The following is a 25805-nucleotide window of genomic DNA, read 5'->3' as shown; positions in this document are numbered from 1 at the left end:
TTATGACATGACTTTATGACAGTTGAGGACATCAAGTTTATGTCCTCAACTGTTGCAGGCAAAAGCACTTGTACAGTATACATGTAAAATATGATTGTGAATCCTAATGGGGCTGCTAACTGTCTCATATCTGCTGTTTCTTTCCTTCTCTGATGCTGCACACACACACACACCAGACTGGATCAAACGCACCCCAATGAAAACGTTTCACACTGATGGCAGCAAACATGGAAAGTGTTCTGCACCGTAGCAAGCTTTGAACGTGGATGCTCTTTCCAACAAGAAGCAGACAAGACGGATGTGGAGATAAACAGGCCGTCTGTCTGTCTACTGTGGGAGAAGAACCTACAGGTTTACACTACATGTTTTTGCTGGACCCAGAACGGGCCGGCCTAGAAAAGCCTCGGGGGCTTATATTCACTAGGCACGTTTTTTTACACAGAGCCTAATAATCAGATTATAATAGGTTTAAAAAAAACGATTAAAAACGTTTTTAAAACGATTTAAAAAAAACGAAAAAAAAAGATTTTCAGACGGCAGCCCGTCTTTATTGTCACACAACACATTACAACACATGCACGGAGGGCCACAACACACACATGCTGACGGTGGCCGGTGAAATTTGTCCTCTGCATTTAACCCATCCTGGCTTTGTCCTTTCCTCCTGGGGCAGGCCAGGAGCAGTGGTCGCTTTCTCGTACAGCGCCCGGGGACCGACTTCGGATGTTGTCGTCACTGGTCGGATGACGATGACGATCTGATCTGCATGTTTTTAGTGGGGGGGGGGGTTATATACGGAGGAACCCCCCTGGGGGAGCACGGGGAGAACATGCAAACTCCACACAGACAGAAAGGCCCTTACGACGAGATACCCCACCTGGGCAGTAGGCACTGAAGATATGGGGGGGAACACAACCACAGCGCCCACAGTGTCCCAGGCGAGAATCGAACTCAGGACCTTCTGACTGCGAGGCGACAGCTCTACCACTGAGCTACCGTGCCCCCAAACCGTGCCCCCAAACAGATTAAAAATGCGCCATATAAACACCTCCATCAGATTAAACAGGCCCAAAGCAAACCCCGTTGCAGAGGGGTAGTTTAAACCTTTTCAGAATCCGATCAAAATAAAAATGTTAGCATGTAAACCAGACCTGGGCATTTGGCATATCTGTGAAAGGGGAGGGAACAGGAAATATCTGGACAGAATGGAACTGGCTGTGTTTGAGACCAGGGAGGCGGAGTTATCAGGCTTTGCTTCGTTCCAGGAAGAGGAATGGTTTTAAAGCGGCAGTGTGTGTTTGTTTAGCCCTTGTTTATAACATGTCATGAAGCAAAGATTATGTGTGTATCAGTGGCATCATCAGCATTGTGACATCACTGATAATGTCATCAGTGATGTCATAAGTCGCCGATGATGTCATCAGTGATGTCATAAGACACTGATGAGATCGAGTGCGCAAGATGCCTAGTATGTATATATATATATATATATATATACACACACACACATCAAAAAGCAATCAAGATGAGTTAGGAGACAGACATGAAGACTGCACTTTGTTGTGTTTTAGGCAGAGAATCGACTCAGTTATAATGTCATTAGCTTCATAATTTATAGCAGCTTTGCTAGACTTCCTGAAACTAATACAGAATAAATACTTTATTCATTCTTGGAATTAAAAACTTTATTGATCTTTTCAAACATTCACTTTGATCACACATCAATTCACTAAAACCTGAAAGATTCTGGTTCAATCTTTCCATGTACATAATATTCACTTCATCCACACAATCAATCTGTTAAACAGTACGTCAGCACTGTGGAGGAAAGCAAATCCTCACCATATTGATTATAATAATAATGATTACATAGTTCACTTTTCTACAAAGAGCAGGGAACAAAATACAATTATTAACAACTACTCAGCTATAATAAAGCAAAGAGTTCTACGTTGCATTTCACACAAATGAAAACCAGGATATATCAACGGACATTTAAATATAGTATCATATAGCCTACGATAAAGTTATTGATTTTAGGTGCGGCTGCAGTCTGTTGCTTTATTTTAAATGATTTCCAACCCTTTCTCAAACCTTAACTGAACAAGCTTTTAAATCTTTATTATTTTGGCTACTGTAAGACAGGCTATAAACATGATATGTGCCGTTCACTCTTGGTTGTACACCAAACTCAATTTAACAATGTGGCGGTTTAATGTTTCCTTGTTCTCGGCAAGTGGTTCGGTTTGGCCATGGTTAGGCGTAGCGGGGCCTGGCGGAGAGCTACACTCTGCTGACTGAATGCACTTTTCTAGTTTATTTTAGTTTACAATTGAATTGAATGATAAGACATTTATGTTTAACATTTATTTTTGACATTCTGATTTGTAAAGCACTTGTGGAATCAATCAAAGACCGGTAAATGATAATCGAATGGAATCGTGAGGCCAGTGAAGACATTGACATTCTGATTTGTAAAGCACTTTCTAAATAAAAGGGGAGTTCATATTTATCCCACTGCTTGTTGTAATAATTGATAAAAAGGTAGCCATGTGCAGTAATATAGAACATTGAGGATGCATTGAGATGCATCATGATGCATCGTGGAATCAATCAAAGACCGGTAAATGATAATCGAATGGAATCGTGAGGCCAGTGAAGATGCACAGCCCGTTAGCATGAGCAGTGATAGCCACCATGACTGAACAGACAGAGAGAAGGGACACTCAAACTGCAGCAACATCAAATCTAAGCCCCGCCCACACTGTTTGATTGACAGGTGATCTCCTGTAAGAGCAGTGCAGGAACACCACACATTGCTGCTTTAATAACTGTGTCTAGTTCAGATTACACAACTCAGCAGCGTCTCCATCACCATAAAGCTAAAGTCCAGCATAGAGAGGCTGAGTAAATGTGGTCTGGACTCTGTGGAGGAGAGTCATGGTTTCAGAGACGCTGTAGAAGGACAGAATACCTGCTCTGTGATCCAGGTACACTCCTACTCTGGAGGGCAGACGGCCTGGGATGGGAGTTTTGATACTTTTATGTACAAATGTATAAAGAGTGCCGCAATAATATAATTCCCAAGACTTGTCATTGTATCCAAAACTACTTACAGTCCCTGTTCTGCTAATAGTCTTATAAGCAACAGCTATTGCAACTCCCCGCCCGCTCCACTCCACCTCCCAGTAACAACGTCCAGTCAGACCCTCTCTACTCAGGACCTGACTGTAAGTGAATCTGTCTGGGTGAATAGGATATAACTGTTCTTCACTCATCATGCATGTTGCTTTTCTGTTCCCCTCAGATAATAACAGCCATGTGAATGCTGTGTTTGGATCTAGTGTGATCTGACGTGAATATTGTAAGAAGCCAGCTCTGGTCTTGGGCTCTGGTTGTGGCAGTACAACATCCACTTGAGTCACTGTCAGTGAGATCTTAGGCCATGCCTCTGTCAGAACGTCCTGTAGTTTATCTCTGACCTCTGACACAGCTGCAGTCACATCCTCAAAGTAACACAGAGGACGGGTATCGATCCTGGGTGAGTCTGTAGATTGACTGAGACGTGACAGCGAGGGGTAACTGTGGAGGAAGTGGATGTGATCCTCTGTGTGTGAGAGCTGCTCCAGCTCAGCGTCTTTCCTCCTCAGCTCAGAGATCTCCTGCTTCAGCTCCTCCTGAAGTTCTTCAGCCCGACTCGCTTCCTCTTTCTGCTGGGATCTGATCTGCTCCTTCACTTCAAAGCTTCTCTTCTCAATGAGACGGACCAGCTCAGTGAAGATCTTCTCACTGTCCGTCACTGCTTTATCAGCAGAGAGATTCATAGCCTCCACCTCCTGCTGAAGCACCTTCACGTCTTTCTCTCTGTCCTGGAGTGTTTGCTGGATTTGTTGCCGACTCACCCCGAGCTCTTTCTGCCTGTTGGTCCTTTCTGTGGCAGCTGAGACTGTGTCGTGTCCCTTATGTTCATCCACGGAGCAGAGATAACAGATACACTGCTGATCAGTACGGCAGAACATCTTCATCACCTCGTCATGACGAGAGCAGATGTTCTCCTGAAGCTTCACGGTGGCTTCCACCAGCCTGTGTTTCTTAAAGGTAGAGGATTCATAGTGAGGCTGGAGGTGCTGCTCACAGTAAGACGCCAGACACAACAGACAGGACTTGAGGGCTTTCAGCTTTCTCCCAGTGCAGAAATCACAGCCCACATCTCCTGGTCCAGCATCGCAGCCATCAGGAGGTGCAGCTTGGAATCCTGTCTTCCTCAGGTCCTCCACCAACTCTGCTAACATGGGTGTTTTTTCCCAGGACAGGCCTCGGTGTGAAGGTCTGTCTGCACTGGGGGCAGCTGTAGATTTTCTTTTGATCCTCTTCGTCCCAGAAGCTTTTAATACAGCTCATGCAGTAGCTGTGCCCACAGGGAATAGTCACCGGATCCTTCAGTAGATCCAGACAGATCGAACAGCAGAGCTTTTCCCTGAACATCTCAATTCCTTGCTGCGCCATTTCACTTCTCAGTGACAGTGAGTCAGATAGTTTCACTGTCCCTCAACTGAAGAAGGGTGCAGGTTATCAGGCTTTGTTTTGTTCCAGGAAGAGGAGTGGTTTTAAAGGAACAGTGTGTTTAGCCCTTGTTTATAACATGAAGTGAAGATTATGACAGAGATAAAGAATAGTTGAACTTTGGATCAATATCTCTCTCCTCTTATTCCCCCTAATTTTAAAATAAAGTTCCAAAACCTACCAAAAGTAAGTGGCTGGTAGAAAATGTAATAGTAAAACTATTCTCTCTCTCTCTCTCTTTTTTTTATTTTCATTTCAATGGCTTTATTGGCATGAAAGTTGAAGGAACAATTTTGCCAAAGCAACGTATAAAGTCCAAGGGTCCTTACCTGTCTGTGTGTGTGTGTGTGTGTGTGTGTGTGTGTGTGTGTGTGTGTGTGTGTGTGTGTGTGTGCGCACGTGCGTGCCTGCGTGTTGTAGCGGTCTGACTCAGTGCCGGGGTGCCAGTCAGGTTTAGGCCTGACAATATATATTGTCATATATTTTAGACTGAGTAAAATCAGTCAGAGTCAAACCTCCCACAAAGGATACACAAAATGAGAATAAATGCAATTATACTAAATCATATCATGAACCCACGAAAAGCATAATATTCGTAAACAAGCAACCATACAGTTAGAATGAAGGCAGTTGTCAGCAATAATCACCACAACACACAAAGATCGTATATGCACAAGCTGTATTGACTGTTCAGTTCAAGGCAATGCAAGCAGACGTTCAGTTCAACACCAGCAACAAAAATAGTTTAAATCCCCCAACAAAAATAGTTCCACTCCGGAATCTCCTTATGATCAAAAGTAAAGTAATTAGTTCAAAAAGCCCAAATTTAATCCACACGACAGTTGCCCCCCCAGAAAACTCCTCTTCCCAATGTAAACGATCTCTGGTTACCTCAGCCTGTCACGGGATCACTTCCTCCTCAGTAGCACGGAGTTGGAAAGCCGGTGCTTTTATGAATGGGTTTCCCTTGGCATGCGTTGATCCAGTGTTGGCGTAGGACGAGCGGTACCAACGCTACTATACACGGACTTTTCAGCACGAGGGTATTTTGAACCAGCGCGGTCACTGTGGGACGGTCTCTGCCTCTTCCCCTGCTTGGTGAGTTGTCGCCATCTTAGGTTAGGCTACGCCATAGTTATGTGTAAGGAGGGGATTGGACGAAAACAGGTGAGGGAGATGTCCACTTGTGATTGGGTGGATAGGAGATGCGTGTCAAGGGGTGTGTGTTTCCATTGAGAAATACGTAGTATCAGAGGGGGGGGGGGGGTGAGAGAGAGGAATGAATGGAGTGATGTTTTGAAATGGCAGATCGCCACACTCTCCCCCCCTTAGAAAAAGCCGAGATTAGGCAGTCACTTTCTAAATGTTTCTCTTCTACAGGTCATGTCCCTGCTCGTCTGGTGATGCAGCTGGAAATCCCAGGAAATCCTCGCTGTCACTCTCCTCATTGAAAATATCCAGGACTCGTTGTCGCTCCATGTCCTCAATCTCCTGCCCAGTGGGGTAGCAGGGCTTGAGTCGTGACACGTGCACAACTTTGCGATCCTCTCCGGTATCCTCCAGCACCACATCATAGTTCACGGGTCCTACTTGGTCAATTATTCTGTAGGGTCCACGCCATTTGGGTGCTAGCTTTGCTGCAAAGGATTTCTCCGCTTTTGAGTAGGGATGTGAGCGTACCCATACTCTGTCCTGATCGTGAAGCTGTACGTCTCTGCGATTCTTATCATAATTCCGTTTTTGTCTTGTCCGGCCTTTGGTGAGATTCACCTGCACAAACTCCTTCAGTTCCTGAAGCTCTGTGACTTTTTTATAGGCTGAAGAGTCTGGTGGTGGAGTCCAGGGCCGTAGTAACACGTCCAGAGGGCCTCGGAGTGTCCTACCCAGGTTTAACTCTGCAGGGGTCACACCGGTGGTTTCCTGGACGGCTGAGTTGATGGCAAAGCGGAAGTTGGCAAGGTGCTTGTCCCAGTGTTTGTGATTGTCTGCAACATAAGAGGCAATCATGGTTTTTAATGTGCGATTGATCCTCTCAGTCAGATTGGTTTGTGGATGGTACGCCGAAGTCATCTTCTGCCTCAAGTTCCAGGTGTCACAGGTAGCCTTGAAGACAGAAGAGATGAACTGAGTGCCCCTGTCGGACAAAATGTAATCAGGCACTCCCCATCTGGTCAAGATTTCTTCGGTGAGTATTCTAGAGACTGTTTCAGCTGTGGCTTTTCTCAAAGGGAAGAGCTCCACCCAACGGGTATAGTAGTCCACAAAGACTAACAGATATATGTTCCCCTTAGAGCTTCGGGGGAAAGGGCCCATGAAGTCCACGCCGAGCATCTCCCAAGGACCTCCTACAATCGTCTGCTGCAACTTGCCCGCAACCTTACGGCTTTCAGGTTTGTATCTTTGGCACACCTGGCAGTTTTGTACATGGTTCCTGACTTCCAAACTCATCCCAGGCCAGTATACCAGAGATTGCATTCTCTTGTAGGTTTTGTACCTACCCAAGTGGCCGGATATGGAGTCTTCATGGAACATCTGCAGAAGTTGTTGTCGAAGTTGTGCAGGTATGTAGATTTGATACATGGTTTTGTGGGGCAGCTTTAAGACTCTGTAGACCTTGTCCTCGAGAATGGTGTATTTGGTAACATCATTCACCGAGACTTCTCCCCCCTCCATCACAGACTGGTATATCCTCTGGATCTCCAAGTCTTCCTGTTGTGCCTTCCATACCACATCGTCAGAGATGGGAAGCTCTCTCCCAGGTTGTGCCTGAACTGACAGCATGGTTGCAAATGCTGATGATTGTTCGGTGGTAGCATCACATGGAGCTCTTGACAAGGCATCAGGGACGGTGTTATATTTCCCTTTCCGGTACTCCACTGCAAATGAGAACTCCTGCAACCGAAGAACCCATCGAGTGAGTCTTGCACTGGGCTTTTGAGTTTTGAAAACCCACACAAGAGAAGAATGGTCTGTGACAACTGTGAAGAATCTGGCCTCCAGGTAGTACCTCCACTTCTCCAGTGCCCACACAACTGCCAAGCATTCTTTTTCGGTTGTTGAGTAGTTCCTTTCTGCCTTGTTTAGACTCCTACTGCCATATGCCAAGACCTCTTCCGATCCTAATCCAGTTTGCTGGACGAGGACTGCTCCAAGACCGACATCACTTGCGTCTGTGTACACTGTGAAGGGCAGCTCAAAGTTAGGATGTCCCAGGATGGGCGAGGACACAAGGTATTGTTTGAGAACCTCAAAGGAATTTTGACATTCTGTCGTCCACCGATACTTGACTCCTTTGCGTTTGAGTGCATTCAGGGGTTCAGCAATCTCAGAGAAGTTTGGGACAAAGCGATGATACCAGCCAGACATCCCCAAGAACCTTTGCACAGCTTTCAGGTTGGTGGGCACCGGGAACTCCTCCACAGCTTTGGTCTTTTCCGGGTCCACCTGGATCCCAGCTTCAGAGACAATATGACCCAGAAACTTGAGGGATGTCTTGAAGAAGTTGCTTTTCTTCATGTTGACTGTTAGCATTGCCTCTCTCAATTTGTTAAGGACAGCTTGGATGTCAAGAAAATGCTTCTCCCATGATGCAGAATAGATGATGATGTCATCAAGATATACAAAACAGATACTTCCTTTTAGCTCTCCCAGTGTGACCTCCATCAGCCGTTGAAACGTAGCTGGAGCATTCTTGAGACCAAATGGCATGACTTTAAATTGATAGAGTCCGAATGGACATGTGAAGGCCGTCTTGTCGATGCTGTCCCTGTCCATCCTGCACTGCCAATAACCATTGTTCAAGTCAATACTTGAGAAGACAACAGAGCCAGCGAGAGAATCCAGGATTTCTTGTATGGTGGGGAGGGGATATGCATCGGTGTAGGTTACTGCATTCAGCTTAATGTAATTAACGCAGAACCTTGGTTTCCTGTCTTTTCTTGGAATAAGAACCACTGGGGATGCCCAAGCAGACGATGATGGCTCAATTATATCAGCCTCAAGCATCTCATCAATGAGCTCCTTCATCACCTTGAGTTTTGGTGGAGATAGCCGGTAGGCTTTTTGTTTCAATGGTATGCCATGGGTGACGAAGATCTTGTGTGTAAGAACACCCGTCTGGCCCAATTTACTGGTACAAACGTCGGCATTGTCCTGCAACTGTTGAAATAATTGTTCTTTGCCCATGGCATCCAACTCTGCTCCCTGTATCGCCTTGCACAACAGCTCTGTGTCGACACTGGCAATTGAAGAAGGAATTGTCTCCCTGGGGTCACTAGCCGAGAAAAAGAAAAGCTGTCCCTTCTGACCCCATTTGGCATGATTCCCAGTGTCCTCTTCAAACAAATACTTGAGCTTGTCCTCGGAGCTGAACCAGTAACAGTTGTTACGCATGTCCATCTGTAGACCGATGACACACATGAAGTCCAGGCCTAGAACAGCTGGATAGGCTAGAGCTTCTGATGACAGGACAACAACCGGTATGGTGCATGTGTGTCCATCAAGGGTCAGCGCTATTTCCTGCCATCCCAACGGCCATCTTCCTCCTCCATCTGCCAAATACAGGGGTTTACCCAACCAGGGATGTAAATCCAATCCTTGCTTCCTTACAGCCAGCCACAACTCCTCACTCAGCAGGGTATAGGATGAGCCAGTATCCACCATAGCTCTCCCACTCTCTGACCCGATTGACAAAGTCACAAATAACTGGCGTGGCAGAGGTCTGGTTGGTGTAAAAGGAAACTCTGCTTGACTTGGCTGAATGTGAGACATTACATGCATTGTAGAATTCCCACTTGGAGAAGGCCCAGGCGAGGACTGCTGCTGCTGTGATGAGGAAGCTGACTTTTTACCCTTGTAGCTGTTGCCTTTGTAGTTGGGACATGAATAGGGTGGGTGGGAGTCTTTACATCGCCAACAGTAGACTTGAGAAGGGTTTGAGGATGGTTTGTAGGAAGATTGGCTAGGAGGTTGGCTAGGGGTTGGTTGGGAGGCTGTCGGGCTGGGTGTCGGTGTAGTCTGGGGCCGATTAGTGGCACTGGTGTATTTTTTCTGTTGTTCCTGTTGTATTTGCTTTTCACGATCTTTTTCCAGCTGCTGACCCAGCCTTACCAGACCATCCACTGTCATCACTCCACTGCTCCTCAACTGGCTTGCAAGCTGTGGTCGAATATTCTTCAGAATGAGCTGGATGACTTTTGCTTCTGTGATGGCTGGTCTCCAACGACGACAGAGTGATCGGTACATGTAAGCAAACTCACGGATGCTCTCTTTCTCTCCTTGTACCCGGGATCGAACTCGTTCCTCCAATTCATCTATGTAATCTTCAGACAGGAACGCAGATAAGAATTTATGCTCAAACCCGGCCCAGGTAGTTGTTTCTAGCCGTACAACATCCCACCAATCCCGCGCTGTACTGAAGAGGACATTACGCAATGTAGCCAGAAGTTCATCATCATTAAGTGGATTTAATGCCAAATAATCGTGACACTGTTCCAAATACATCAGGGGGTCTGAGCAGTCCCCCATTCTTCCAAAACATGGAAACTGTACTTTCACAGGGGCTTTTCCCATAAACCTTCCCCTCAGATCACACTGGATAGGGGAACCGACAAGAGATGGGAGGGACTGCGGAGAACCATCTGGTTGCATGGTGGAGTGCAGTCGCAGCCGAGCCTGTATGACTGGTTGTATGGTAGGTAGATTGACAGAGGGAGGTGGTGGGCGAGGAGGTGGAATGGTGGAAGTTTGTACTGCAGTTGATTGCAATGTAGGGTGTGGGGCTTGGATGGTCTGTACATTGAGGGCACTCACTCCCTCACCCATGCTCTGTAACTGTCCAATGATTGTTGACAATTCATCCTGCACATGTGTAACTGTTGCCACCATTGGCCTCATGACATTATTGATGTCCTTCAAAATCTCTGTATGATGATGAGTGAGCCTCCACTTCAGAGTATTTGTGAACTGAGTTGTGATGTATTCTGTGCTTTGTTTCAATAAATCTTTTATTTGGTCCATTCCCTGTTCATGTAACACAGTAATATCCTGTTTATGAGTTGACAGGATGTTCAGCATTTCCAGGTGATTCGTTTGCTGTTCCGTTCTGTACTGTTGGATTGCACCATCCATTTCCTCTTGTCTTCTCCGCAGCTCTGTCAAAGTGTGATGTATGTTGATATTATCTGGTGACTGCAACCTTGTAGAAGCAGGAAGTGCGTCACCTGTGAGTTCCATGTCTAGTACTGCTAGGTTTGTGTTGATCCCTTGTCCACCATGAAGATTCTCCTGTTGCCTAGCAGAGGGCCTGCTGGAGATTTCCTGGCTTCTGGGGACAGAAAGTTGCACCTGCTCATCCTGTCCAGCAGATGGCAAACTTCCGTGATCAGTGCCTACTTGACTGCTGGGAGTTAAAGGTGGTTGCAATCGGCTCTCCTGGCCAGCAGGTGGCAATGGGTCCCAAGAGAGCAGATCCAGTAAACTCATTTTTTTTCAGTTTTTCCCTTCAATCGGTTTGTGTTGAATAAATGTTTACATTCCGTTGTGTGGTTTTGATTTCCTTGTTGGCTGCTGTTCATTTAATACATGCTCATTCATCCACATTTGGTTTATGCTTGTCCTTGTCAGAAAACAGTTTATTTTCCATACTTTGTTTGCCAGGGTTGTGACATTTCAGTGGTGAGCACACAATTTGCTTTGTGAGATTCCACTATTTCTGGGGTGCCATTTTTTATGTAGCGGTCTGACTCAGTGCCGGGGTGCCAGTCAGGTTTAGGCCTGACAATATATATTGTCATATATTTTAGACTGAGTAAAATCAGTCAGAGTCAAACCTCCCACAAAGGATACACAAAATGAGAATAAATGCAATTATACTAAATCATATCATGAACCCACGAAAAGCATAATATTCGTAAACAAGCAACCATACAGTTAGAATGAAGGCAGTTGTCAGCAATAATCACCACAACACACAAAGATCGTATATGCACAAGCTGTATTGACTGTTCAGTTCAAGGCAATGCAAGCAGACGTTCAGTTCAACACCAGCAACAAAAATAGTTTAAATCCCCCAACAAAAATAGTTCCACTCCGGAATCTCCTTATGATCAAAAGTAAAGTAATTAGTTCAAAAAGCCCAAATTTAATCCACACGACAGTTGCCCCCCCAGAAAACTCCTCTTCCCAATGTAAACGATCTCTGGTTACCTCAGCCTGTCACGGGATCACTTCCTCCTCAGTAGCACGGAGTTGGAAAGCCGGTGCTTTTATGAATGGGTTTCCCTTGGCATGCGTTGATCCAGTGTTGGCGTAGGACGAGCGGTACCAACGCTACTATACACGGACTTTTCAACTCGAGGGTATTGTGAACCAGCGCGGTCACTGTGGGACGGTCTCTGCCTCTTCCCCTGCTTGGTGAGTTGTCGCCATCTTAGGTTAGGCTACGCCATAGTTATGTGTAAGGAGGGGATTGGACGAAAACAGGTGAGGGAGATGTCCACTTGTGATTGGGTGGATAGGAGATGCGTGTCAAGGGGTGTGTGTTTCCATTGAGAAATACGTAGTATCAGGGGGGGGGGGGGGGGGTGAGAGAGAGGAATGAATGGAGTGATGTTTTGAAATGGCAGATCGCCACAGTGTGTGTCTCTGTCTCTCTCTCTTCAGTGACGTTTCAGCATTTACTGTACTAACGTGGTTCTTTATGACATGACTTTATGACAGTTGAGGACATCAATGTTATGTCCTCAACTGTTGCAGGCAAAGCACTTGTACAGTATACATGTAAAATATGATTGTGAATCCTGATGGGGCTGATAACTGTCTCATATCTGCTGTTTCTTTGCTTCTCTGATGCTGCACACACACACACACACCAGACTGGATCAAACGCACCCCAATGAAAAGGTTTCACACTGATGGAAGCAAACATGGAAAGTGTTCTGCACCGTAGCAAGCTTTGAACGTGGATGCTCTTTCCAACAAGAAGCAGACAAGACGGATGTGGAGATAAACAGGCCGTCTGTCTGTCTACTGTGGGAGAAGAACCTACAGGTTTACACTACATGTTTTTGCTGGACCCAGAACGGGCCGGCCTAGAAAAGCCTCGGGGGCTTATATTCACTAGGCACGTTTTTTTTACATGGAGCCTAATAATCAGATTATAATAGGTTTAAAAACCCAAACAGATTAAAAATGCTCCATATAAACACCTCCATCAGATTAAACAGGCCCAAACCAAACCCCGTTGCAGAGGGGTAGTTTAAACCTTTTCAGAATCCGATCAAAATAAAAATGTTAGCATGTAAACCAGACCTGGGCATTTGGCATATCTGTGAAAGGGGAGGGAACAGGAAATATCTGGACAGAATGGAACTGACTGTGTTTGAGACCAGGGAGGCGGAGTTATCAGGCTTTGCTTCGTTCCAGGAAGAGGAATGGTTTTAAAGCGGCAGTGTGTGTTTGTTTAGCCCTTGTTTATAACATGTCATGAAGCAAAGATTATGTGTGTATCAGTGCCATCATCAGCATTGTGACATCACTGATAATGTCATCAGTGATGTCATAAGACACCGATGATTTCATCAGTGATGTCCTAAGACTGATGGATCTAAACTTAAGGGGCACACACACACACCCACACACATGTAATCACATGTAGCGATGTCGCGCAGCAGGCGAGCCTACAGATCGAGTGCGCAAGATGCCTAGTATATATATATATATATATATATATATATATATATATATATATATATATATATATACACACACACACACATCAAAAAGCAATCAAGATGAGTTAGGAGACAGACATGAAGACTGCACTTTGTTGTGTTTTAGGGAGAGAATCGACTCAGTTATAATGTCATTAGTTTCATAATTTATAGCAGCTTTGCTAGACTTCCTGAAACTAATACAGAATAAATACTTTATTCATTCTTGGAATTAAAAACTTTATTGATCTTTTCAAACATTCACTTTGATCACACATCAATTCACTAAAACCTGAAAGATTCTGGTTCAATCTTTCCATGTACATAATATTCACTTCATCCACACAATCAATCTGTTAAACAGTACGTCAGCACTGTGGAGGAAAGCAAATCCTCACCATATTGATTATAATAATAATGATTACATAGTTCACTTTTCTACAAAGAGCAGGGAACAAAATACAATTATTAACAACTACTCAGCTATAATAAAGCAAAGAGTTCTACGTTGCATTTCACAAAAATGAAAACCAGGATATATCAACGGACATTTAAATATAGTATCATATAGCCTACGATAAAGTTATTGATTTTTGTTGGGGCTGCAGTCTGTTGCTTTATTTTAAATTATTTCCAACCCTTTCTCAAACCTTAACTGAACAAGCTTTTAAATCTTTATTATTTTGGCTACTGTAAGACAGGCTATAAACATGATAGGTGCCGTTCACTCTTGGTTGTACACCAAACTCAATTAAAGAATGTGGCGGTTTAATGTTTCCTTGTTATCGGCAAGTGGTTCGGTTTGGCCATGGTTAGGCGTAGCGGGGCCTGGCGGAGAGCTACACTCTGCTGACTGAATGCACTTTTCTAGTTTATTTTAGTTTACAATTGAATTGAATGATAAGACATTTATGTTTAACATTTATTTTTGACATTCTGATTTGTAAAGCACTTTCTAAATAAAAGGGGAGTTCATATTGATCCCACTGCTTGTTGTAATAATTGATGAAAAGGTAGCCATGTGCAGTAATATAGAACATTGAGGATGCATTGAGATGCATCGAGGAATCCAATCAAAGGCCGGTAAATGATAATCGAATGGAATCGTGAGGCCAGTGAAGATGCACAGCCCGTTAGCATGAGCAGTGATAGCCACCATGACTGAACAGACAGAGAGAAGAGACACTCAAACTGCAGCAACATCAAATCTAAGCCCCGCCCACACTGTTTGATTGACAGGTGATCTCCTGTAAGAGCAGTGCAGGAACACCACACATTGCTGCTTTAATAACTCTGTCTAGTTCAGATTACACAACTCAGCAGTGTCTCCATCACTATAACTAAGCCAAAGTCCAGCATAGAGAGGCTGAGTAAATGTGGTCTGGACTCTGTGGAGGAGAGTCATGGTTTCAGAGACGCTGTAGAAGGACAGAATACCTGCTCTGTGATGCAGGTACACTCCTACTCTGGAGGACAGAGGAACTGAGATGGGAGTTATCATACTCTTATGTCTGAAGTGACAACTACTGCTGCCACACTGTAATAACCAAGACTTGTCATTGTTTCCAAATATACTTTCATACCCTGTTCTGCTAATATCTTTATATGAGACTGCTATTGAAACTCCCCCGTGCACGCTCCACTTCACCTCCCAGTAACAACGTCCAGTCAAACCCTCTCTACTCAGGACCTGAGGGTAGTAAGTGAATCTGTCTGGGTGACTAGAATATAACTGTGCTTCACTCATGTGTGTTGCTTTTCTGTTCTCCTCAGATAATAACAGCCGTGTGTGTGCTGTGTTTGGATCCAGTGTGATCTGACGTGAATATTGTAAGAAGTCAGCTCTGGTCTTGGGCGCTGGTGGTCGCAGTAAAACATCCACTTGAGTCACTGTCAGTGAGATCTTAGGCCGTTCCTCTGTCAGAATGTCCTGTAGTTTATCTCTGACCTCTGACACAGCTGCAGTCACATCCTCAAAGTAACACAGAGGACGGGTATCGATCCTGGGTGAGTCTGTAGATTGACTGAGACGTGACAGCGAGGGGTAACTGTGGAGGAAGTGGATGTGATCCTCTGTGTGTGAGAGCTGCTCCAGCTCAGCATCTGTCCTCCTCAGCTCAGAGATTTCCTGTTTCAGCTTCTCCTGGAGTTCTTCGGCCCGACTCGCTTCCTCTTTCTGCTGGGATCTGATCTGCTGCTTCACCTCAGAGCTTCTCTTCTCAATGAGACGGACCAGCTCAATGAAGATCTTCTCACTGTCCGTCACTGCTTTATCAGCAGAGAGATTCATAGCCTTCAGGTTCTGTTGAAGCACCTTCACGTCTTTCTCTCTGCCCTGGAGTCTCTTCTGGATTTTCTGCCGATTCACCCCGAGCTCTTTCTGCCTCTCGGCCCTTTCTGTGGCAGCTGAGACTGTGTCGTGTCCCTTATGTTCGTCCACGGAGCAGAGATAACAGATACACTGCTGATCAGTACGGCAGAACATCTTCATCACCTCGTCATGACGAGAGCAGATGTTCTCCTGAAGCTTCACGGTGGCTTCCACCAGCCTGTGTTTCTTAAAGGTAGAGGATTCATAGTGAGGCTGGAGGTGCTGCTCACAGTAAGAGGCCAGACACACCAGACAGGACTTGAGGGCTTTCAGCTTTCTCCCAGTGCAGACATCACAGGCCACATCTCTTGGTCCAGCATAGCAGCGATCAGGAGGAGCAGCTTGGAATCCTGTCTTCCTCAGGTCCTCCACCAACTCTGCCAACATGGTGTTCTTCACCAGGACAGGCCTCGGTGTGAAGGTCTGTCTGCACTGGGGGCAGCTGTGGATTTTCTTCTGATCCTCTTCATCCCAGCAGTCTTTAATACAGCTCATGCAGTAGCTGTGCCCACAGGGAATAGCCACCGGATCCTTCAGTAGATCCAGACAGATCGAACAGCAGAGCTTTTCCCCGAACAGCTCAATTCCTTGCTGCGCCATTTCACTTCTCAGTGAGTGTGTCAGATAGTTTCACTGTCCCTCAACTGAAGAAGGGGGGAAGGTGCAGGTTATCAGACTTTGCTTCATTCCAGGAAGAGGAGTGCTTTTAAAGGAACAGTGTGTGTTTAGCCCTTGTTTATAACATGAAGTGAAGATTATGACAAAGAGATAAAGAATAGTTGAACTTTGGATCAATATCTCTCTCCTCTTATTCCCCCTAATTTTAAAATAAAGTTCCAAAACCTACCAAAAGTAAGTGGCTGGTAGAAAATTTATCAGTAAAACTATTCTCTCTCTCTCTCTCTTTTTTATTTTCATTTCAATGGTTTTATTGGCATGAAAGTTGAAGGAACAATTTTGCCAAAGCAAAGTATAAAGTCCAAGGGTCCTTTATCTCTGTGTGTGTGTGTGTGTGTGTGTGTGTGTGTGTGTGTGTGTGTGTGTGTGTGTGTGTGTGTGTGTGTGTGTGTGTGTGTGTGTGTGTGTGTGTGTGTGTGTGTGTGTGTGTGTGTGCGTGCGTGCCTGCGTGTGTGTCTCTGTCTCTCTCTCTTCAGTGACGTTTCAGCATTTACTGTAGTAACGTGGTTCTTTATGACATGACTTTATGACAGTTGAGGACATCAAGTTTATGTCCTCAACTGTTGCAGGCAAAAGCACTTGTACAGTATACATGTAAAATATGATTGTGAATCCTAATGGGGCTGCTAACTGTCTCATATCTGCTGTTTCTTTCCTTCTCTGATGCTGCACACACACACCAGACCAGCTGGATCAAACACACCCCAATGAAAACGTTTCACACTGATGGAAGCAAACATGGAAAGCGTTCTGCACCGTAGCAAGCTTTGAACGTGGATGCTCTTTCTAACAAGAAGCAGACAAGACGGATGTGGAGATAAACAGGCCGTCTGTCTGTCTACTGTGGGAGAAGAACCTACAGGTTTACACTACATGTTTTTGCTGGACCCAGTGATGAATAAATACTTTATTCATTCTTGGAATTAAAAACTTTATTGATCTTTTCAAACATTCACTTTGATCACACATTAATTCACTAAAACCTGAAAGATTCTGGTTCAATCTTTCCATGTACATAATATTCACTTCATCCACACAATCAATCTGTTAAACAGTACGTCAGCACTGTGGAGGAAAGCAAATCCTCAACATATTGATTATAATAATAATCATTACATAGTTCACTTTTCTACAAGGAGCAGGGAACAAAATACAATTATTAAAGGTTAAACATACGTAAGAAAGCTATCAGAATGAGGGAGTCTGGTATGTTTTAAGTCTTTCAAATACGGGCAAAGCTCGATCTTCTTGTCATAACCTTCGAAGTGTTTGTTAAAAAAGAAAAGAAAAAAGTAACAAACAGCTGGAGTAATGCCCACATGCACTACAAATTAACAAAGAGACTTATTCCAAATTACATTCCAGTTATGTCATCATTAAAACTTTGCATTGCTGCTTGACATGAAAATGACATGCTTTTAAAGGAATTAACTAAAAAGAAGGGTACTCTGTAGCTCAGGAGGTAGAACGGGCTGGGCACTAAGTCAGTGGTTCGATTCCCGGCTCCTCCAGCCCAAATTGCTCCCGTTGGTGTGCCAGCACCCTGCGTGGTAACCTGCCGTCATCGGTGGGTGAATGGGTGAATGTACCTATTGATTGTAAAGCACTTTGGATAAAAGTGCTATATAAATGCAGGCCATTTACCATTTACTCGATAACATACATTAATCTATGATTAATCCACTTTGCAGCAAAGAATGCTACAGATGTGCACTGTAGTTTTCTTAATAAGGGGCAGTGCATGTCAAAGCATATAAAAAACTATGAAAAAGCACCCCACGATAAGTTGTCCTCTCTAGAACTTATAACTTTGGGTTGTAAGTATGCAACAATGTCCTTGGTGGCCATGGTGAGATATCTAACCTGCAAATGATCAGTTGAAAGGCAAAGATTGCCCAGATGTCTAAGCTCCAAATACAGTGTATAGAGCATTTAGTCCTACAGACATCATTTAACACAACTTGGAAGTAGATGTTAGAATTACCCATTTATTTTCTCCACAGACATTTAGAAAAATCCTTACATAACCAGTTTTAAGGCTGGAACCAAGCCAACCAGCGACGTACTCAACTGTGAGTGACCATAAAACATTTCACTTGGAGCAAAAACAACAAATTAAATCCACCCCCCGTCTACATACTTTACACTGACGCACAATTGCATGACTCACTGTTTGGATGAGCAAACTGTTTATATAAATGGAGACTTGACTTGTACTTAACCCATTGATCCCTGACGCAGCATTTGTGTGTGTATTCCTTTAAGACCGCGAACCGCGTTAACGCGGTCCGTGGTCTTAAAGGGATACGCACACAAATGAGGGATATACACGCAAATGCTGCATCAGGTATCAATGGGTTAATAAAGTTGCGACAGAGTAGTCAACTGCTTGTCATGTACAGTGTAGGCGCTTTGCACTATACCTATGTGAAACACTGTGTGTTACTGGACTGTCACTCATGTAGGTATTCAATGAACTAAACCATTGGTTCCCAAACTGTCCGTGGGGCTCTGCCTGGTGGTCCGCCAGAGAATTGCAAAAAAACAAAAACAAGAAAAAACTGAATGCACTTTTCTAGTTTATTTTAGTTTACAATTGAATTGAATGATAAGACATTTATCTTTAACATTTATTTTTGACATTCTGATTTGTAAAGCACTTTCTAAATAAAAGGGGAGTTCATATTTATCCCACTGCTTGTTGTAATAATTGATGAAAAGGTAGCCATGTGCAGTAATATAGAACATTGAGGATGCATTGAGATGCATCATGATGCATCGTGGAATCCAATCAAAGACCAGTAAATGGTAATCGAATGGAATCGTGAGGCCAGTGAAGATGCACAGCCCGTTAGCATGAGCAGTGATAGCCACCATGACTGAACAGACAGAGAGAAGAGACACTCAAACTGCAGCAACATCAAATCTAAGCCCCGCCCACACTGTTTGATTGACAGGTGATCTACTGTAAGAGCAGTGCAGGAACACCACACATTGCTGCTTTAATAACTCTGTCTACTTGAGATTACACAACTCAGCTGTGTCTCCAACATTATGATAAAGCCAAAGTCCAGCATAGAGAGGTTGAGTAAATGTGCTCTGGACTCTGTGGAGGAGAGTCATGGTTTCAGAGACGCTGTAGTAGGACAGAATACCTGCTCTGTCATCCAGGTACACTCCTACTCTGGAGGAGAGAGGAACTGAGATGAGAGTTGTGATACTCTTATGTTTGAAGTTACAACTACTGCTGCCACACTCTAATGCCCAAGACTTGTCATTGTATCCAAATCCACTTTCATGCCCTGTTCTGCTAATATCTTTATATGAGACTGCTATTAAAACACACCTCCCGCTCCACTCCACCTCCCAGTAACAACGTCCAGTCAGACCCTCTCTACTCAGGACCTGAGAGTAGTAAGTGAATCTGTCCTGGTGACTAGAATATAACTGTGCTTCACTCATGCGTGTTGCTTTTCTGTTCCCCTCAGATAATAACAGCAGTTTGTGTGTTGTGTTTGGATCCAGTGTGATCTGACGTGAATATTGTAAGAAGTCAGCTCTGGTCTTGGGCTCTGGTTGTGGCAGTAAAACATCCACTTGAGTCACTGTCAGTGAGATCTTAGGCCGTTCCTCTGTCAGAATGTCCTGTAGTTTATCTCTGGCCTCTGACACAGCTGCAGTCACATCCTCAAAGTAGCGCAGAGGACGGGTATCGATCCTGGGTGAGTCTGTAGATTGACTGAGACGTGACAGCGAGGGGTAACTGTGGAGGAAGTGGATGTGATCCTCTGTGTGTGAGAGCTGCTCCAGCTCAGCGTCTTTCCTCCTCAGCTCAGCAATCTCCTGTTTCAGCTTCTCCTGGAGTTCTTCGGCCCGACTCGCTTCCTCTTTCTGCTGGGATCTGATCTGCTCCTTCACTTCAGAGCTTCTCTTCTCAATGAGATGGACCAGCTCAGTGAAGATCTTCTCACTGTCCATCACTGCTTTATCAGCAGAGAGATTGATAGCCTTCAGGTTCTGTTGAAGCACCTTCACGTCTTTCTCTCTGCCCTGGAGTGTTTGCTGGATTTGTTGCCGACTCACCCCGAGCTCTTTCTGCCTGTTGGTCCTTTCTGCTGCAGCTGAGACTGTGTCGTGTCCCTTATGTTCCTCCATGGAGCAGAGATAACAGATACACTGCTGATCAGTACGGCAGAACATCTTCATCACCTCATCGTGACGAGAGCAGATGTTCTCCTGAAGCTTCACGGTGGCTTCCACCAGCCTGTGTTTCTTAAAGGTAGAGGATTCATAGTGAGGCTGGAGGTGCTGCTCACAGTAAGAGGCCAGACACACCAGACAGGACTTGAGGGCTTTCAGCTTTCTCCCAGTGCAGACATCACAGCCCACATCTCCTGGTCCAGCATAGCAGCGGTCAGGAGGTGCAGCTTGGAATCCTGTCTTCCTCAGGTCCTCCACCAACTCTGCCAACATGGTGTTCTTCACCAGGACAGGCCTCGGTGTGAAGGTCTGTCTGCACTGGGGGCAGCTGTGGATTTTCTTCTGATCCTCTTCGTTCCAGAAGCTTTTAATACAGCTCATACAGTAGCTGTGCCCACAGGGAATAGCCACCGGATCCTTCAGTAGATCCAGACAGATCGAACAGCAGAGCTTTTCCCCGAACAGCTCTTGCTGCGCCATTTCACTTCTCAGTGAGAGTGTCAGATAGTTTCACTGTCCCTCAACTGAAGAAGGGGGAAGGTGCAGGTTATCAGGCTTTGCTTCATTCCAGGAAGAGGAGTGCTTTTAAAGGAACAGTGTGTGTTTAACTAACATGAAGTGAAGATTATGACAAAGAGATTAGGAATAGTTGAGCTTTGGATCAATATCTCTCTCCTCTTATTCCCCCTAATTTTAAAATAAAGTTCCAAAACCTACCAAAAGTAAGTGGCTGGTAGAAAATTTAACAGTAAAACTATTCTCTCTCTCTCTTTTTTATTTTCATTTGTGTGTGTGTGTGTGTGTGTGTGTGTGTGTGTGTGTGTGTGTGTGTGTGTGTGTGTGTGTGTGTGTGCGTGCGTGCGTGCGTGCGTGCGTGTGTGTGTGTCTCTGTCTCTCTTCAGTGACGTTTCAGCATTTACTGTAGTAACGTGGTTCTTTATGACATGACTTTATGACAGTTGAGGACATCAAGTTTATGTCCTCAACTGTTGCAGGCAAAAGCACTTGTACAGTATACATGTAAAATATGATTGTGAATCCTAATGGGGCTGCTAACTGTCTCATATCTGCTGTTTCTTTCCTTCTCTGATGCTGCACACACACACACACCAGACTGGATCAAACGCACCCCAATGAAAACGTTTCACACTAATGGAAGCAAACATGGAAAGTGTTCTGCACCGTAGCAAGCTTTGAACGTGGATGCTCTTTCCAACAAGAAGCAGACAAGACGGATGTGGAGATAAACAGGCCGTCTGTCTGTCTACTGTGGGAGAAGAACCTACAGGTTTACACTACATGTTTTTGCTGGACCCAGAACGGGCCGGCCTAGAAAAGCCTCGGGGGCTTATATTCACTAGGCACGTTTTTTTACATGGAGCCTAATAATCAGATTATAATATGTTTAAAAACCCAAACAGATTAAAAATGCTCCATATAAACACCTCCATCAGATTAAACAGGCCCAAAGCAAACCCCGTTGCAGAGGGGTAGTTTAAACCTTTTCAGAATCCGATCAAAATAAAAATGTTAGCATGTAAACCAGACCTGGGCATTTGTCATATCTGTGAAAGGGGAGGGAACAGGAAATATCTGGACAGAATGGAACTGGCTGTGTTTGAGACCAGGGAGGCGGAGTTATCAGGCTTTGCTTCGTTCCAGGAAGAGGAATGGTTTTAAAGCGGCAGTGTGTGTTTGTTTAGCCCTTGTTTATAACATGTCATGAAGCAAAGATTATGTGTGTATCAGTGCCATCATCAACATTGTGACATCACTGAAAATGTCATCAGTGATGTCATAAGTCACCGATGATGTCATCAGTGATGTCATAAGACACTGATGAGATCGAGTGCGCAAGATGCCTAGTATGTATATATATATATATATATATATATATATATATACACACACACACACATCAAAAAGCAATCAAGATGAGTTAGGAGACAGACATGAAGACTGCACTTTGTTGTGTTTTAGGGAGAGAATCGACTCAGTTATAATGTCATTAGTTTCATAATTTATAGCAGCTTTGCTAGACTTCCTGAAACTAATACAGAATAAATACTTTATTCATTCTTGGAATTAAAAACTTTATTGATCTTTTCAAACATTTACTTTGATCACACATCAATTCACTAAAACCTGAAAGATTCTGGTTCAATCTTTTCATGTACATAATATTCACTTCATCCACACAATCAATCTGTTAAACAGTACGTCAGCACTGTGGAGGAAAGCAAATCCTCACCATATTGATTATAATAATAATGATTACATAGTTCACTTTTCTACAAAGAGCAGGGAACAAAATACAATTATTAACAACTACTCAGCTATAATAAAGCAAAGAGTTCTACGTTGCATTTCGCACAAATGAAAACCAGGATATATCAACGGACATTTAAATAGTATCATATAGCCTACGATAAAGTTATTGATTTTTGGTGGGGCTGCAGTCTGTTGCTTTATTTTAAATTATTTACAACCCTTTCTCAAACCTTAACTGAACAAGCTTTTAAATCTTTATTATTTTGGCTACTGTAAGACAGGCTATAAACATGATATGTGCCGTTCACTCTTGGTTGTACACCAAACTCAATTCAACAATGTGGCGGTTTAATGTTTCCTTGTTATCGGCAAGTGGTTCGGTTTGGCCATGGTTAGGCATAGCGGGGCCTGGCGGAGAGCTACACTCTGCTGACTGAATGCACTTTTCTAGTTTATTTTAGTTTACAATTTAATTGAATGATAAGACATTTATGTTTAACATTTATTTTTGACATTCTGATTTGTAAAGCACTTTCTAAATAAAAGGGGAGTTCATATTTACCCCACTGCTTGTTGTAATAATTGATGAAAAGGTAGCCATGTGCAGTAATACAGAACATTGAAGATGCATTGAGATCATGATGCATCGTGGAATCCAATCAAAGACCGGTAAATGGTAATCGAATGGAATCGTGAGGTCAGTGAAGATGCACAGCCCGTTAGCATGAGCAGTGATAGCCACCATGACTGAACAGACAGAGAGAAGAGACACTCAAACTGCAGCAACATCAAATATAAGCCCCGCCCACACTGTTTGATTGACAGGTGATCTCCTGTAAGAGCAGTGCAGGAACACCACACATTGCTGCTTTAATAACTCTGTCTAGTTCAGATTACACAACTCAGCAGTGTCTCCAACATGACGATTAAGCCAAAGTCCAGCATAAAGAGGTTGAGTGAATGTGGTCTGGACTCTGTGGAGGAGAGTCATGGTTTCAGAGACGCAGTAGAAGGACAGAATACCTGCTCTGTGATCCAGGTACACTCCTACTCTGGAGGCCTGAGGGCCTGAGATGAGAGTTTTGATACTCTTATGTATGAACTGATAACTATTGTTGTAATACTGTAATGACCAAGACTTGTCATTGTATCCAAATGTACTTTCACCCCCTGTTCTGCTAATATCTTTATATGAGACTGCTATTGAAACACACCACCCCCCGTTCCACTCCACCTCCCAGTAACAACGTCCAGTCAGACCCTCTCTACTCAGGACCTGACAGCAGTAAGTGAATCTGTCTGGGTGACTAGAATATAACTGTTCTTCACTCATGCATGTTGCTTTTCTGTTCCCCTGAGATAATAACAGCCATGTGCTTGCTGTGTTTGGATCCAGTGTGATCTGACATGAATATTGTAAGAAGTCAGCTCTGGTCTTGGGCTCTGGTTGTGGCAGTAAAACATCCACTTCAGTCACTGTCAGTGAGATCTTAGGCCATTCCTCTGTCAGAATGTCCTGTAGTTTCTTTCTGACCTCTGACACAGCTGCAGTCACATCCTCAAAGTAGCGCAGAGGACGGGTATCGATCCTGGGTGAGTCTGTAGATTCATTTAGACGTGAAAGCGAGCCGTAACGGTGTAGAAAGTGGATGTGATCCTCTGTGTGTGAGAGCTGCTCCAGCTCAACGTCTGTCCTCCTCAGCTCAGAGATCTCCTGTTTCAGCTTCACCTGGAGTTCTTCAGCCCGACTCACTTCCTCTTTCTGCTGGGATCTGATCTGCTGCTTCACCTCAGAGCTTCTCTTCTCAATGAGACGGACCAGCTCAGTGAAGATCTTCTCACTGTCCATCACTGCTTTATCAGCAGAGAGATTCATAGCCTTCACCTCCTGTTGAAGCACCTTCACGTCTTTCTCTCTGCCCTGGAGTCTCTTCTGGATTTTCTGCCGATTCACCCCGAGCTCTTTCTGCCTCTCGGCCCTTTCTGCTGCAGCTGAGACTGTGTCGTGTCCCTTATGTTCATCCACGGAGCAGAGATAACAGATACACTGCTGATCAGTACGGCAGAACATCTTCATCACCTCGTCGTGACGAGAGCAGATGTTCTCCTGAAGCTTCACGTTGGCTTCCACCAGCCTGTGTTTCTTAAAGGTAGAGGATTCATAGTGAGGCTGGAGGTGCTGCTCACAGTAAGAGGCCAGACACACCAGACAGGACTTGAGGGCTTTCAGCTTTCTCCCAGTGCAGACATCACAGGCCACATCTCCTGGTCCAGCATAGCAGCGATCAGGAGGAGCAGCTTGGAATCCTGTCTTCCTCAGGTCCTCCACCAACTCTGCTAACATGGTGTTCTTCACCAGGACAGGCCTCGGTGTGAAGGTCTGTCTGCACTGGGGGCAGCTGTGGATTTTCTTCTGATCCTCTTCGTCCCAGAAGCTTTTAATACAGCTCATACAGTAGTTGTGCCCACAGGGAATAGCCACCGGATCCTTCAGTAGATCCAGACAGATCGAACAGCAGAGCTTTTCCCCGAACATCTCAATTCCTTGCTGCGCCATTTCACTTCTCAGTGAGTGTGTCAGATAGTTTCACTGTCCCTCAACTGAAGAAGGAGGAGGGATGCAGGTTATCAGGCTTTGCTTCGTTCCAGGAAGAGGAGTGCTTTTAAAGGAACAGTGTGTTTAGCCCTTGTTTATAACATGAAGTGAAGATTATGACAAAGAGATAAAGAATAGTTTAACTTTGGATCAATATCTCTCTCCTCTTATTCCCCCTAATTTTAAAATAAAGTTCCAAACCCTACCAAAAGTAAGTGGCTGGTAGAAAATTTAACAGTAAAACTTTTCTCTCTCTCTCTCTCTCTCTCTCTCTCTCTCTCTCTCTCTCTCTCTCTCTCTCTCTCTCTCTTTTTCATTTCAATGGCTTTATTGGCATGAAAGTTGAAGGAAACATTTTGCCAAAGCAAAGTATAAAGTCCAAGGGTCCTTATCTGTGTGTGTGTGTGTGTGTGTG

The 25805-nt window shown here is 44.4% G+C and overlaps 1 protein-coding gene and 1 pseudogene across 2 annotated transcripts; both read right to left on the bottom strand.

Annotated features, from left to right (window-relative positions):
• Positions 1-2882: 2882 nt before the first annotated feature.
• LOC310795491 (tripartite motif-containing protein 16-like) lies at positions 2883-4506 on the bottom strand (annotated as a pseudogene). Its single transcript has one exon. The product of its transcript is annotated as a tripartite motif-containing protein 16-like (transcript).
• Positions 4507-14571: 10065 nt separating this feature from the next.
• Positions 14572-25351, bottom strand: LOC310795230 (uncharacterized protein; the record flags this gene model as incomplete). The annotated part of the gene is made up of 3 exons (XM_083657292.1): positions 14572-16249; positions 19343-21007; positions 23697-25351. The coding sequence occupies 3 exons, from the start codon at positions 25349-25351 to the stop codon at positions 14572-14574; spliced, it is 4998 nt and encodes a 1665-aa protein (XP_083513418.1).
• Positions 25352-25805: the final 454 nt, after the last annotated feature.

This window comes from Poromitra crassiceps, assembly GCF_964638095.1.
Source record: "Poromitra crassiceps genome assembly, chromosome: 21".
Taxonomy (NCBI): domain Eukaryota; kingdom Metazoa; phylum Chordata; class Actinopteri; order Beryciformes; family Melamphaidae; genus Poromitra; species Poromitra crassiceps.
The sequence above is the reverse complement of the archived record's forward strand: the minus strand, read 5'-3'. Positions and strand labels throughout refer to the sequence as shown.